The following is a 14,186-nucleotide window of genomic DNA, read 5'->3' as shown; positions in this document are numbered from 1 at the left end:
ATCTCTCCCCGCTCTTCTTTTTTAGATACTGGGGATTGAACTCAGGACCTTGCGCTTGCAAGACAGGTGTGGTACCACTGAGCTAAATCCCTGGCTCTCTCCTGCCTCTTCTTAGGGCACCCAGTACTACTTTGCCACTGCAAACATTTCCAGAGGAATTACTTAGGGCAGAGGTTGTCAAACCCATGGGCCAAATCAGTTTACCTGTGGGTTTTGTCAATAAAGTTTTATTGAAACACAGCCCTGCCCATTTTACACAGCCCTGGCTGCTCCACTGCTCCAATAGCTCAGCTGAGAGGTTGCAGCAGAGACCTGAGGCCTGCAGAGCCTCAGAATCGTCTTCACCTGACCCTTCAGCGATGTTTGCTGATCCCTGACAGATGCAGAGTGAAGGAAGGACATGTTTTCAAAAGAGAAATCTTTTTCCCAGTACTGAAATTATCTCATGCCTCTGCTTTTTAACTTCATTGGTGCTTGTCTGTGTGCAGTGTGTAAGAAGCTCGCCTCACACTTTGGTTTTAGAAAGTCAGGGTGGTAACACAGGCCTGGGACTCAGACTCTTACTCGTCTAAACTTACACTGCGGTGCTAAAGGGCCCTGATGTGTTGTCTTACTTCAAGCCCTTCCTCGGAAATGCTCATCTTCTCCTCTCTGTAAACATGGATTTTAGAAGGCAGCCTCTAAAAGGAGTTTGGAGCCCTTGCAAAAATAAAGGCGGCTTTTTGCATGAGTGTTTCTCTAAGAATTTGCCCAGTGCAGATACGGAAGCGTCCCACTAACCGAATGGCAAGCAGGGTGGTGATAACAGTTCGGTTTACAGAGCGGGGCTGGGTTTTACTTGGAGAAGCGGCCATCTGCCTGGCGACCAGCGACCATGGGCAGAATTACGGGTTATACAAAACAGATGGGCATTCTGCTTAGGTGCACTGTTTTCTCCACAATACGCATGGGCGAAAAAAATAAAATAAAAAATTAAAAGCTGCTTTGGTAGCGTCGACTGTCCACTGGTGTCTGAACATCGATGACACTCGCTTGTCCAGTCTGCGTTTCCGCCTCGGGGCTGGCTGGGGACTCGGCCAGCAGCAGGAAGGGACTTGGGAAATGCTGAGGCCCCACAGCTGCTCAGATCTTAGCGACTCCTGCTAAGGCTGGGATACGGATACAGGGAAAGACTTTCATTGCCCTCCAATAAATAAGAGCACACGGAAGCTGCTCAATCCTAGGGTTATGACTCAGGCTCCATCTGGCGGTTTCTGTGGGGTCATTGCTGTGTAGGTTGACCAGGGCTCCCTGCCTGATCTGTTTAAATGGAAAAGCTGGCTTACGCTCAGTCCAGGATTGCTTACTGCAGGACTTGTCAGAGCCTACACTCCACAAACATAAAGCTCGGCTTTGAAGAGCCCAGCGGAGGTGCCTGCTCTGCCACCCCCAGCAGGGTGACCTTGAACTTGAACATTGTTTCCCCCAAATGGAGGGTGGGGCTGACAGTGCAGCCCCCTTAGTCCTGGAGTTGTTGGCCTGCACGGAACACACACTCGAGTCTGAGGCCTCCCCTTGGGCAGACAGAGCTGTGTTTTCAGGGTAAGTGTTCGTGGATTCATAGTTTCACAGCAAATGAGCCAGGCTGCTGTCCCCTCTGCGCGTGGCTGGGAAGGGAGGAGATGGCATGGAGGTGCCCACAGGGTGGGTCTAAATGAAGCCTGGGCACTGCCTGGGCAGAGCAGTCTCCCCCACCGAGGGGCACAGAACGGGCTGCGGGACCCCAGTAACCGGTGGCCCCTCTTCCTTCCACGAAGTTTCCTGTACCCTAGGGTGTATACTGTGCATTCACCCACTTGCTCGTTCATTTACCCTGTGCTCCAGGCTCCGCACCCTGAGCTGGCCAAGGACGTGGTGTGGAAGTGGTCCCTGTTCCCTCCGCCTGTTTGCCGGAAGCGTGCTGCAGTGGGCCTGCAGGTTCAACTGGCTGTGCTTGCAGAGCTGTGGGGAAAGCCATGCACCTTTCCCCTACCGGCCCCGCCCAGCAGCCAGTCCAGAGCCTCCGGTGGGCGCCCTGTTTGGGACCAGCTCACTCAAAACGCCATGCCCTTCCACCCCTGGCTGAGAGTTTTCCAGGAGTAGAGGTCAAACCAAGAATGCTTTTACATCAGAGAAATCTGAACGCATTTTTAAAATTTGGTTTTGGAGGTTCAGGCCTATGATGGGTTGTTCTTGTTGAAACATCTGGCTTTATTTTAAGGATGCCTGTGGAGCCGCCCGCTTGCTGCCTGGCCCTGGGGCTTGGCCTTCTGCCCCTGGTTGCTTCCCAGGGTTTGTTGCAGGTTCTTTCCCGGTCACACACCCCAGCCCTCTCCGTCCAGCGGCCTCCCTCACTGTGGCGTAGGTGTCCCCAACCCCGATAGTCGGACTTCGGTCTCTCCAGTCTCACTCTGTCTCTGGTGCCTCCGTTTTCCTCATCTATGGCGAATGATAAAAATGGATGTTCAAGAGGGGCTGCGCTCGGTGCCTTAGGTGCCGCGGACACAGGCGTCGCAGGGCGAGCGTGCACAAACGCTGCTGTCGCCAATGACCAGGATGACAAGACTTTATTTCCATGAGGGCCACTTCCCCCAGGGCCTGCTGTCTACACCAAGGTCCTGCCCTGCGTGGCCTCACCATGGGGCTGACTCAGTGAAGTGCCCGAGCAGGTCCCGCCCACCTGCCAGTCTCGGTCTTGTCTCTTTCACCCCGTAAGCCACGGACTCCACCTGCCAGGTCCCCGGGTCAGGTGCCCACTCCCGTGAACTGCAGGGGCCACACACTTGGCTTGTCACCGCCAGTATCTAATCAGTGACATTCATTTCGGGATGCTGTTCCTCGCGCTGTTGCAGTCAACGGGTGATGACGGATGGTTTGTGTGCGTGTGCGTGTGTGTGTGCTCGTGCGTGCGGGTGATGACGGATGGTTTGTGTGCGTGTGCGTGTGTGTGTGCTCGTGCGTGCGCCTGCGCTCCTCACCTGGCACGGTGGAAGTTGGCCTCTCTTGGCACGGATCCCAGTTTTGTATATAAAATTTTTCTGGGCTTCTGAGCCTCACAGACTGACTTCATTCTTCATCCCCTGCCCACTACGCCCTGCCATACTTTTGTGAATTTGCACTTTATATTCAACTCTTACCCATTCTGGTGCCCAACTCAGATACCACCCTCCCTGCCGCGCCCCAGAGGCCTTTCCAGGCAGGAGAAGCCGCGCTCCCCGCAGCTGGGTCCCACCTTGTGTCCTCATACTGCGCACCTTGCCTTCCTCTGTGCCAACAGCCCGGGAGGGCGCCCGGCAGCTCTTCGTCGCCCTCCGACCTAGTGCCGGGCTTCGTTCAGAGACACTGGTCAGTGAGTAGTGGATTTGGGGTAGCAGCCAGCGAAGGACTCAGCAAAGAAGTGGAGATGCTGGGTGTAACAGAAGTTCGAATGAAAGCAGCACTGAGACGCCACCCTACTCCAGAGAGAGTGGCCTTCATCAAGAAACCGATAATAGCAAATCCCAGGGAGGCTGTGGGGGGAAAGGAGCCCCTCTGTGTTGCTGGTGGGAAGTAAAGTAGTGCAACCACTATGGAAATCAGTATGGAGATTTCTCCAAAGTGAAGCTAAAAATCCCATCGCACACAGCTGTTCCTCTGCTAGGTATCTTCCTGAGAGCGCAAGTCATCATATTACAGTGATCTACGCATAAACCTTGGCCATGGCCTGTGTGCCCATCAGCAGGCAAGTGCGTACAGAAAGTGTGGTAACTGCACACAGCGGACTACTCCTCTGCCATAAAGAAGGGTCAACTCGAGTCATTCGTAGGAAAACGGAGGCAGCTGGAGACCATGATGTTAAGTGCAATACATCACACCCACAGGCTTAAATACTGCGTGGTGTTTCTCACATGAGAAACCCAAAGTATAAATAAAGAACAAAATAAAAGTTAGCTAATAGGAAACGGGGAGAGCTTTGTCAAAGGGGAAAGGGAACAATGGGTGGAGGGAGAGGAAGGGAAGGGGTGGAGAAGAAGAATTGAGGGGGGGAAAGACAGAAATAGAGCGAGAATTTGCCAGTGGTGAGGGCCTGAGCGCTGGAAGGAGCAGGGAGGGATGGCGGGCAAGGGTGGAAAAAGCCGTCGTGTGCCGGCCCCACGGTCCTCGTACCGCTCATGTCCCGCTCCTGCAAACAGGGACGCATAACAGAAACCCAGCAACCAAAGTGGAGGCCACGTGCTGGCGGCCCACACCCCAGCGCCTTGTCCTGCTCCCCCGGAAGGTGTGCGCTAACCCCGAGGGAGACCGCCGGTGCCGACGCTGCTTTCCCTCGGACTCAGAGCCGGCCTGGCGCACAGCGCAGCGTGGCGACGTGTGATGCCCGAGTTTGTGAACGAGCGAATGAATGGGTGAAATAAGACCGGAAACAGATCAGTGCCCAGGGTCGCTCACTGCAATCGTCCCTAAGAGGCCCCCGCTGGGCCACGGCACAGGTGCCCCAGCCTCTGCCGCCCTTGGGTTTAGGGAGGCGAGGGTGGCACAGGGAGAGCCGGCTGGGTGGTGAGGAGGGAGCAGGACTGCCCGAGTTCACTGAGGACCGGGCATCGACCCGGAGTGGCGCTGCACCCAGACTTCAAACCAGGGACGGGTATCTGAACAGTGTCGAGCGCCAGGGCCCAGGGTGGCGGGGCCTGGTGATAAAGAAGGGCGCAGGGCCTGTCCCCATGAAGCAAAGGCAGAGGACAGCCAGGAAAGCTGAGCCGTGTGACAGCTGAGGGGGACGGAATATTGTGAGCAAAGGGTGGGCCTGTGCCCGGCCTGGGAATCAGGGTGGAGCCCGGCCATGTGAGGACCTCTCTGGGCTGTGGGACCGGCTCGGGCCACCTGTGTCTGATCCTGGGACCTGCAGAGCTCAGGACCAGTGGGTGCCCCGCCCACCCATCTTTCGGGAGTCCCGGGAGGCGCAGCTTCCTCTGCGGCTGCACATGTGTGGAAGTGTCTGGGTAATTAGCCGCTAATGCCTGTGAGGTGACAGCCGTGCCCTGGCACTGGCAGGGCTGTGCTGCTAGGAGGCTAGAGGGGCCTGCTACTGTGTCTGCACCTCCGGGGATCTCCCCAAGTGGCTCTGGGGAGGGTGCGGGGTGGCCCCAGGGCTGGGCCGGGTGTCCCGTGTGTCCCCTCCCTCCGCACAGGTCTGCACACCCACCCTCTGCTCACACGCTTGGCCCCCACTCACCAACCCCGGACACAGTCAGTGGCTCAGTGGCACCGCTGCCCCTGGGTGTCCTGGGTGACGCCCACCCACCCACTCCAAGGCTCGGCACCTTCTTAGCCTTTGTTCCTGGAGGGAATCTCTGGCCAGGGCCGGGCAGGGAGCGGCGGGGCCCTGGCCTGGACCTGGGTGCTGGGTGCAGCAGACTGAAGACCTCGGGGCCCCTCCTTTGCTGGGTCTCTGGCTTCCACAGGGACTGCGGCTCCAGGCTGGCAGCGGATGCAGCCAAGCTCGCTCGTGGGTGGACTGGTTTGGGCCATGGACCCTGCGCTCAGGGAGCCGCACAGAGGCTGGCAGGGCCCTGTGCACCCGCTCTGTCCTCCGCTCCAACACCTGCCTGCTCCCTCTGGCCTCTTTAGGGGCTTCGGCTCCTCCGCTGCTGCTCTGAGGACCCCTGTGTGTGAGAGACCGAGGAGGGGCCCAGCACCTGCTTTGGCCACCGAGCAAGAGAACGTGAGGGCAGGAGGCGCTGGTGCAGATGGACAGCTGTGGTGGCGGTGGGAGGAGGTGGCCCTGGCCCAGCCCACCTCTGTCCCACAGCAGGAGCAGCAACCCTGCCCCCAGCAAGACAGGGAGCCGGTAGGTGTGGGGGAAAGAGCGCTTAGCCCCTCAGACTCCCATGAATAAGTAGCAGGCATATATGGGGATGCAGAGAGCCCCACAGACCCAGGAGTGCTCTGTGTTCCAGCACAGGGATGCCTGTGGCTTGCCCAGGCTGGCAGGTGAAGCAGGCAGCAAACAGCCAGATTTGGGCTCTGACATGTATTGATTCTGTGTGTTACCCCTTTTTGTCCTGGCTGCTAGGAAGCTTGGGCCATGCAGGTGCCCTCTGGAGCCCACGTGGTGTCCCTTGTGGGGGACCCAGCAGACCTCCTTCCCCCATGGACCCCTAAGGCCCAGTGCAGTGTGTGTCTTTCTAGTGATAGCCACGGAGCCTCCCTGCAGGTATAAATAAAGCAGGATTGGGCACCATCACTCCTGTGCCAGCTCTGCATCTCCTGCTCAGGGATGCGTGGACCACCTCGTCCTGCTGGGCCAAGGCTTCCAGGAGAGCGGCTTCCTGCAGCCGCGGACTGGCAGTCCTACTCCCAGCTGGCATCGTGGGCGAGGAGGGAGGGGGAGGGAAGAACGGAGGAGCTTGCTCTGGAGAGAGAAGGGCCTTCTGCATCCCGTGGGCATAGCAGGGCCTGGGGGCAGCAGAGTCTGACCACCCTGTGCCCTCTGCTTCCTGGCACCAGCGTGGGCTCTGGGACCCCAGGAGACACGGTGCAGAGTGGCATCCCTGTGACGTCTTATTGTTAATGCTTTCTTTAATACATGTTCACAGAGCACAGTGGGGAGGGGGAGCATGTGCGTAACAGCTTGGGTTTTTTACTCCTCCCTCCCCGCTCCCCTGCTTTCCATCTCTAGATCCCTTTCCCATTTGCAAAAGATCCAGCCCCCGATTCCTATTGCCCATCCTTTATTTTTGTTCTTTAAATTATTTACACATTGGGTTTCTCTTACAAGAGAAACCATGCAATACTTAAGCCCGTGAGTCTAATTTATTTTGCTTAACATTGCGGTCTCAAGGCACACCCATTCCCTACAGTGACTCAAGTTTACCCTTCTTTATGGCTGAGTAGTACTCCATTGTCTCTAAATACCACATCTTCATTCTGCACTTATCTGTTGATGGACACGTGGGCTGCTTCCCAGATTCAGCTCTTATGAGTTGTTACAGTGAACATGGATAAGTATGTGTTGCTGTGATGTGATGTCTTCAACACCTCCAGAAAGGTCCCTGGAGGGGAAGAGCTGCTTCTGTGGTTTTGGAGCCCCTACCACGTAGGATGGCTTCCCTATGGCATTGCCTCCAGGGCCATGGTGGACGTGGGACCCGTAGTCATTAACACATGTTCCTGAATGGCTCGCGAAGGTTTCCTGTGCCTGGGTGGTGAATTTATCATCTCCCCAGACACAACAGAGGGGTCTCTGGGGGATGCAGCTGCCCCCAGAATCGGTAGTTCTGGGGCCGATGAAGACAGCCCATGGTGCCGTGCCTCGGCTTGTGGGGCTGTGGGATGGACGGGCCGCAGCTCACAGACTCCCCGAGAGGGCAGCGTGAGAGGCAAGGCCTGGCGTGAGCAGTGCTCTCCCCATGGTGCTGCCCTGGTCCCGTTGTGAGAGGCAGCACCATGGTGAAGCTTCGGGAGGTCAGCTGTGCTCACCGGCTGTGCGCGTAGCGATTCTGTACATGGGCGACACATGACAATCGCCTCATGCTGTGCTGCCCACCACGTCTCCAGGCCCTGTGGCCACCCCGTGCCACCCGAGTCTTCCTCGCTGTCCTACCTGTTGGGGCTGGTTCCAGCCGTTAGTTCACAGGTGGGGAAACAGGCTCAGGGGACAAAGTGGCCCCTCCGAGGCCCCCCTGGGGTACTCTCAGAAGCCGATGGTCAGGCCCACTGTCTGGGCACAGAGCCCCTGCCCATGGAGGCCTGGATACCATCCAGGGCCCTCTTCCTGGCCTTGCAGGGCTGGAGTGGCTGGGATAGCTGTGTGGGGAAACAGGCAGAGTCCATCCCCGGGGCCCGAGGGTCCTGCTCCTTGCAGGCTCCTGGCCCTGGGACCTGGGCACCTTTTCCTACTGGTGACCCTCTTGTTGGCTCCTCTCCGGCTCTGCTCCTCCAGCCTCCCGGCTCTCAGCCCCTTCTTCAGGAAGCAGTGAGGTGAATGGATCGCAGGGTGTGGAACTGGGTGTGTTCCGGCCACCTGCGGCTTGGAGTGGGGTGTGGGTGTGCACATGAGACCCGGCCAGCGGACCCTGGAGCTGGATCAGAGCCTTAAGTGTCTCCACCTGATGGCTGGCGGGGCCGGGTGGTAGATGGGATCTTTCCTACAGTCTGTAGCTTCCCTGCTTTGTGCTGTAACTGACTTTCTAACAAAGTCAGAATGTCAGATGCCAGAATGCAGCCTGCAGAAAAATGCCCGGCTCCGGGCCTCCCCCGCCCTGTGTTAGCGCTGCGCGGACACCCCATGTATGGTCATTAGTCGTTGTGTCCAACAGCTTCCCCCAGGGCCACATCCTGCCTGCTTTATCCTTTCTCACCTCACCCAGGCCGGGTTCCAGGAAGATGGCTCCAGGCCAGTGCCCTGTGAGAGGCTCGGTCACTGCTCTCCTGTCCAGGACCCGTCGTGTGGCCACAGCGTCTACCTCGACCAGCAGTGGCCTCTCCCTGTCCGCTCGTGGGCTGACTCCCTGCAGCTGCTGGCTGGGGCTGTTAGCCTGCAGTCCCCAGGTCCGGGTCTGTGCCAGGCCTGCACTCTGCCCTTGGAGAGCTGGCTGGTGCCCAGGGTGCCCTTGCAAATGGCTTACAAAAGGCCTGGCTTTGTCTGGGGCAGATAAAGCCTTCCTAGATGCAGCAACATTTAGCTGAGCAGATGTTTTGCAAGACAGAGAAAAACTGGGAGGGAGAGCAGATGGGAGTCAGACACACCATGAGCCAAGGTCCTGGGGTCAGAAAGCCTTAAATTACCCTGAGTGAGGCAGAGCTGGGAAAGGGCTGCAGAGAGAGGGATGCACGAGCCTGCGCATGTGTGTGCACTCTGGTCAGAAGGAGCCCAAGAGCGTCCCCAGTCTGAGAACCCACTCTGGCTTCAGGCTTTGGGGACTCAGTGGTGGCCCCAGGTCAGGGGCTCCCCTGGGCCCTGGTGGTTACTGAGCCCCCCCCCCCCGTGGCTCTCGTCCTGCAGATGAGATGGACCAAACCCCCCCAGCGTGCTCCGAGTATCTGGTCTCAGGGATCCGAACCCCCCCAGCGAGGAGGAACAGCAAGCTGGCCACCCTGGGCCGGATCTTCAAGCCCTGGAAATGGAGGAAAAAGAAGAATGAAAAGCTGAAGCAAACGACGTCAGGTGAGCTCCGGGCCAGAGGTGGCAGCCCGGAGGGCAGTCCGCTCTGCGGTGTCTGGGTCCAGGCCCCTCGGCCACACTCAGTGAGGCAGCACGGGGAGGATGTTGGCCAGTGCCCTCCTATGCCAGAGCCTCACTCGGTCCCACCTGAGAGGCCCAGCTCTCCCCACTCCAGAGAGCACCCTGGGCAGATTCTGAGGGTCACGGCTTCTCTTCCTGGGGGTGACTGGAAGCAGCCTGCTCCCAGTCCTGGCTCTGTCTGGCTTCCCCTGTCCCCGTGCCTCCCACCAAGGACCCAGAAGGTCCACACTCCCTCAGGAGGCTGCATCTTCACACCCGGGTCCCTGCCTCCTCGGGATCCCTCGGGAAGTGCGGCCGTGAGACCATGCCACATGCCGCATGGACACCAGGAGGCCATGCAGCGAGCGCTGGGCCCGAAGACGCTGGTGGCCTGGGCACATGGGTGCTTTGTGCAGTGACAGGGGTCTCTTGAGGCCCTGCGCTGCTTAGGGCTGGGGAAGCAGCGAAGGAGGAACTCACACTCATGGACCACCCTGGGCTCTGCACAGGGCGGCGCCCTCAGGAGCAGCCCAGAGGAGCTCAGCCTCAGGCCCAGGGCTGCACACTGGCTGCTCCTCTGCTGGCTGTGGCTGGAAGCAATTAGCAAGGCCTTGGCTGCTCCTGTGGGACCAGCCTGGCCTCAGGGGCAGGCCCTGGGAAGCTCTGCTGCTGCTTCTGAGGTCTGCAGGGCCCTGTTTCCTCACAGCTCAGAAGAGGCGCAGGCTCCAGGGCCCAGAAGGTGGCACAGAGGAAGCCCTTGGGCCCACAGCAGGGCCCTGAAGGGTGGGGTGGTGATGGCAGCCACAAGTTCACTTTACACTTTAGTGCACACTTCATGAAATTTCTTAACCACTCAGAAAGTCCATTGACCAATTCTCTTTGCCAAGAATGAAAACAAATTAAGCCTCGTTACTGAGGAGTCCCCAGGCACTTCCAGTGTGCCAGGCCTGGAGGAGGCCAGAGGGCCAGGCCCTAACAGCATGAGCCATGCAGCAGGTGCTCAGCACTTGTGAATAAATTAAGGTGTTTCCTTCCTCCCGTTTGCCAGCTGCCTCCTCCAATCGCTCTAGCTCAGGCTCCTGTCCTGGAGGCCTGGAGAGAAAGGGGGCTTTGGGACCTGGCTTAGCTGCAGCACTGTGATGGCTCAGAGACTCCCAGGCAGCACTTAGCTTTGCACTTGGAAACTGGGGTTCACCCGCACACAAATGAAACGGAAAACAAGGGGACCAGGAAGCAAGCGGACCCTGCCCTCCGGGGAGGGAGGGGCAGGAGGGCTGTTCTGAAGGAGCAACGGGACACCATTTGGCCAGCTGGGCCTGGGGCAGGGGCGTGGGGCTGCCTGTCGCTCCTTGTCCAGTACCTGTCCAGTGCCTGTCCCTGAGGTGACTTCGGCTGTCTTCACATGCCGGGTAGCTGGTTGCTTACTGGGAAGCTCGGAATTGCCAGCCCGCTGTGCCCCCGCCCATTCCCCCATGGCCGGGTTCTCAACGCCGGCTGCCGCCTCCCTCACGCGGGTGTCTCATCCCACAGCGCTGGAGAAGAAGATGGCCAGCAGGCAAGGCCGGGAGGAGCTCATCAAGCAGGGGCTGCTGGAGATGATGGAGCAGGGTAAGTGGACGGCACCGGGCCCTTAGGGCCGCGGATCAACTCAGAGGCCAGGACGGAAGTTGGAGGCTCCTGGGGCCAGGTGTGGAGCTGGACGCTTCTCAGCCTCGAAGGAGGGGAAATAAATGAGCACCTGGGCGCCAGGGTCTGTCAGGGAGGGTCAGGGCGCCCCCTGGTGGGCACCGGCAGGGCGCTGCTCTGTCCAGGAGCATCTGGGGCCCGCAGATCCAGTTCCTCCAAGGTTGGTAGCTGTGGTTTAAAAAATTTTCCATATTCATGTCTTCATCCGTGATTGGGGGAAATTATTCAGACTTCTGTCTCCACCAAATCCCAGCATTCCCGTGTGGCTTCAGCTGTGTCATGCCGGGCCGTGCACCTTGACTTTGGGGTGCGGTTTATAGGCAGGGGCTGGGGGACTGGGGTGATTATAGGGATCCCATCTGCGGTAGCAGGGTTAGTCTGGTGGTGCCCACTGCCCCCTGTCGTCACCAGCACAGCTACCTGGACACCCCCTGTCTGCCTCTTTCTGTGACGGATTCCAGTCTTGGGGCGCTGGACTTGGACCCTGACACAAACCCCCATGTTGCCTGGTTCTCTGAGGTTGGGGGTTTCATAGAACCCCACTGTTGCTTAGAAGTCTCTCTGGAGCTGACCTCCTCTTGCCTCCTGATCTGTGGCTCTGGCCCCTCCAGGCCAGCTCCCTGAGGCTGTCGGAACTCATCGAATTTCTATCTCCTCTGCTTCCTGAAACAGTCCGGGTGTCGGCAGCGAGGCCCATGGCTCGGGCGTTAGGAAGGAAGGCTGCAGAGTGAATGCAGGTGAGCTGGGGCACCCGGCCTGTGCCAGAAGCCCAGATGCGGCCCAGCTCTTCCATTTCTCCTCCTAGACTCAGGGGGAGGGAAACCTCCATGGGAAATGGTTTCCTACCCCAGGAGGGAGCTCCTCCTTGACCAGCTTGCATTAGGTCCCTGGCATCTGCACGTGGGGTGCTCTGTTCTGACTTGGGTTTGGTCGGATCCTGGTCACTGCTGAGACAGAAATGTGGTTTGTTTTAACTTCAATAAGACCCCAAAGTGCCAAGCCCTGGCCTTTTGATTATGCTACCAACAAGCTTTATTTTCAATCTTAAGGAGCAGGAAAGGGAAATAGAAACAATGCTAAAGCCTGACTTGAAAATGTTATTTCTGATGAGTAAAAAGGAAGTAAGGATGTGCATTCAACTCCTGTCTAAATAAATGAAGTAATAGTCTGAATAACTGAAGGGGAAAACTGCAGGGAATAGCGAGTTTTGGCTTTTTTCCACTCTTTTTTTAAGGTCATTTTGTTGGGCACTGTCGAATGGAGGCCCAGAGACCGGTGTGGACCTGATGCAGGCGGGCAGCAGGAGGTGCTATCTTGTGGTGGCCCTTCCGTCCCAGGCTTCATGTGCTTGTTGGCTTACAGCATTGTGTTGGGTAACGGCTGGCCACCCTTTGCCAGCCAAGGTCTGACAGCGAACATCTAGCCTTTGGGGGGACTCTGCTTTGGTCAGCTTTTCATTGTCATAAAGACAGACCAGGGTAGGTGAACTTGTAAAGAAGACTGCTCACAGATTTGGAGGTTCGATTCTTACAGAGCCACCAGAGCCAACCACAGGGCTCCCCTGATGACTTTACCTAACCCTAATCACCCTCTAGACCTGATACCTCTGAACACCAGTCACATTTGAATTTCCGTCCCCTTACAACTATTAACCTGACTTTGGGGTTAACCTCCTGCCTGAGTTTGGAAGGAAAAGCCTTCATCGCTGCGGCCATGGGCTGTGCATGAACAGGCATGGCGGTGTGCCAATAAAACTTTATTTATATATGCGGACATTTGAGTTTCAAGTCATTCTCATGAGTCAGGAAGTATTTTCCTTCTGACCCCCCCACCCAAGTATTTAAAGATGTTAACTCCACCCTTATCTCCACTGTTTAGCCCGTGTTAAACTGGCTTGGGCCCTCTGGCTGCAGGTGCCTGGCCCTCCTTTGCCTTCCTTTCTCTCCTGCTGAGCAGGAGGAACCATGAGCCAGAGTGGCCCACAGCAGGCTCTGACCTTGAGAGCCGAGCTTGCACTCGTTGAGGACGCAGCAGACTTTGAGCGCCCCCTGTGTGCAGGGTCTGCGCTAGCTGCTGAGGACTCGGGTGAGCAAAACGCTGTTCTCTGGGCCACACGGGGCACAGGCACTGCGCAGGCCCATGAGTGAGAGCAAAAGCACACGGAAGGTGTCGTGATGAGGGCCCGCAGCATCCTAGGAACACGCGGCAGAGCTTGACTGACAGCCCAGGAGAGTGTGTGGGGGACGAGGAGGGCAGGGGCACAGCTGAGTTTGCCGCACATCAGGATCAGCCGTGCTGCCCCGCCACTCCGGGCCCCGGTCAGCAGTATCAGCGCTTGATGAGCTTGTCCAGAGGAGCCTGAAGCCAGAGTGCCCTGCTGCGTGTCCACTACGTTGGTCACCCTGCAGCCATAGTAACGTGCAGAAATGCTGGCCGGAACTGGCTTCCCGCTTCGCCTCCTGGAAGTCAGGCTCTGCCCTGTGCATTCCCTCGCGTGGGGACTGGTGTCTTGCCAGATGTTACAGCTGCCCCTTCCTAGCCTGGGCGACTTCTCAGAGGGCACGGGAAGCGAGGGCCGCTGCTCCCCTGGGCTCAGCACCCGCCTTTCCCCTCACACCCCCAGGCCACAACCAGTCTTGGGGAGTTGCGGTCATGGCGAACCTTCCAGAGAAGAGCGCCCAAGCTGCAGGCCAGAAAGTGCGAACACTGCCATTAAACATGAATACTGAGGGGTTTGTTTAGAAAAACATTAACATTAGCATCTTTTTGCGCCATAGTTCGCCACCCTGAGTTAGGGAATCAGGCCTCACCCTCCCAGGCCAATCTGCAGCTGCGGGCGCCCCCGTGTGGCCTGTCGCCTGCACTGCGCCTACCTGCGGTGTGGCCTGAAAGCTGGGCAGCCGCTCATGCGACACAGGGGTCTGGCTGCAGACCCAGAAATATGCCCAGTGTGCTCAGCAGTCCCAAGAACTTGAAAATGAGCCCCTTTGGAGAACAAACTCCAGGAGTGGCCTCGGCTTTGCACTTCCCCACATCCCCACTGATGAGTATACTCTCGTCCACACCTGTCACCCTGGAGTGTCAGCCGTGGCTGGCTCCGCACAGGGGGCAGGAGAAAGCCACCAGTCGCCAGAGAGATGAGGCTGTCCAGGCACAACCTTGTTTCGAGGCTGCTGAGGCTGTGATGCCCTCTCCCCTCTCATTCCTGCACTTCTGGTCACCTGCCAGGACGTCAGGATCTTCTTTGTGGCATCATGGGATGAAAAGATGGGACCAGCCA

At 58.0% G+C, this 14,186-nt stretch overlaps 1 protein-coding gene across 1 annotated transcript in view; it reads left to right on the top strand.

Moving 5' to 3' along the window:
• The window catches only part of Phactr3 (phosphatase and actin regulator 3), a 126,419-nt gene that overhangs the window by 39,499 nt on the left and 72,734 nt on the right, over positions 1-14,186 (top strand). The window contains exons 2-3 of the mRNA XM_010637426.2: positions 9,002-9,163; positions 10,751-10,828. Of these exons, the coding sequence (XP_010635728.1) occupies positions 9,007-9,163; positions 10,751-10,828 (235 nt within the window). The 5' untranslated portion in view covers positions 9,002-9,006. The remainder of the gene's footprint in view (positions 1-9,001; positions 9,164-10,750; positions 10,829-14,186) is intronic.

Source organism: Fukomys damarensis, unplaced genomic scaffold (assembly GCF_012274545.1).
Source record: "Fukomys damarensis isolate Sample0158 unplaced genomic scaffold, DMR_v1.0_HiC HiC_scaffold_22, whole genome shotgun sequence".
Taxonomy (NCBI): Eukaryota; Metazoa; Chordata; class Mammalia; order Rodentia; family Bathyergidae; genus Fukomys; species Fukomys damarensis.
Note: the sequence above shows the minus strand (reverse complement) of the source record. Positions and strands in the feature narration are given on the sequence as shown.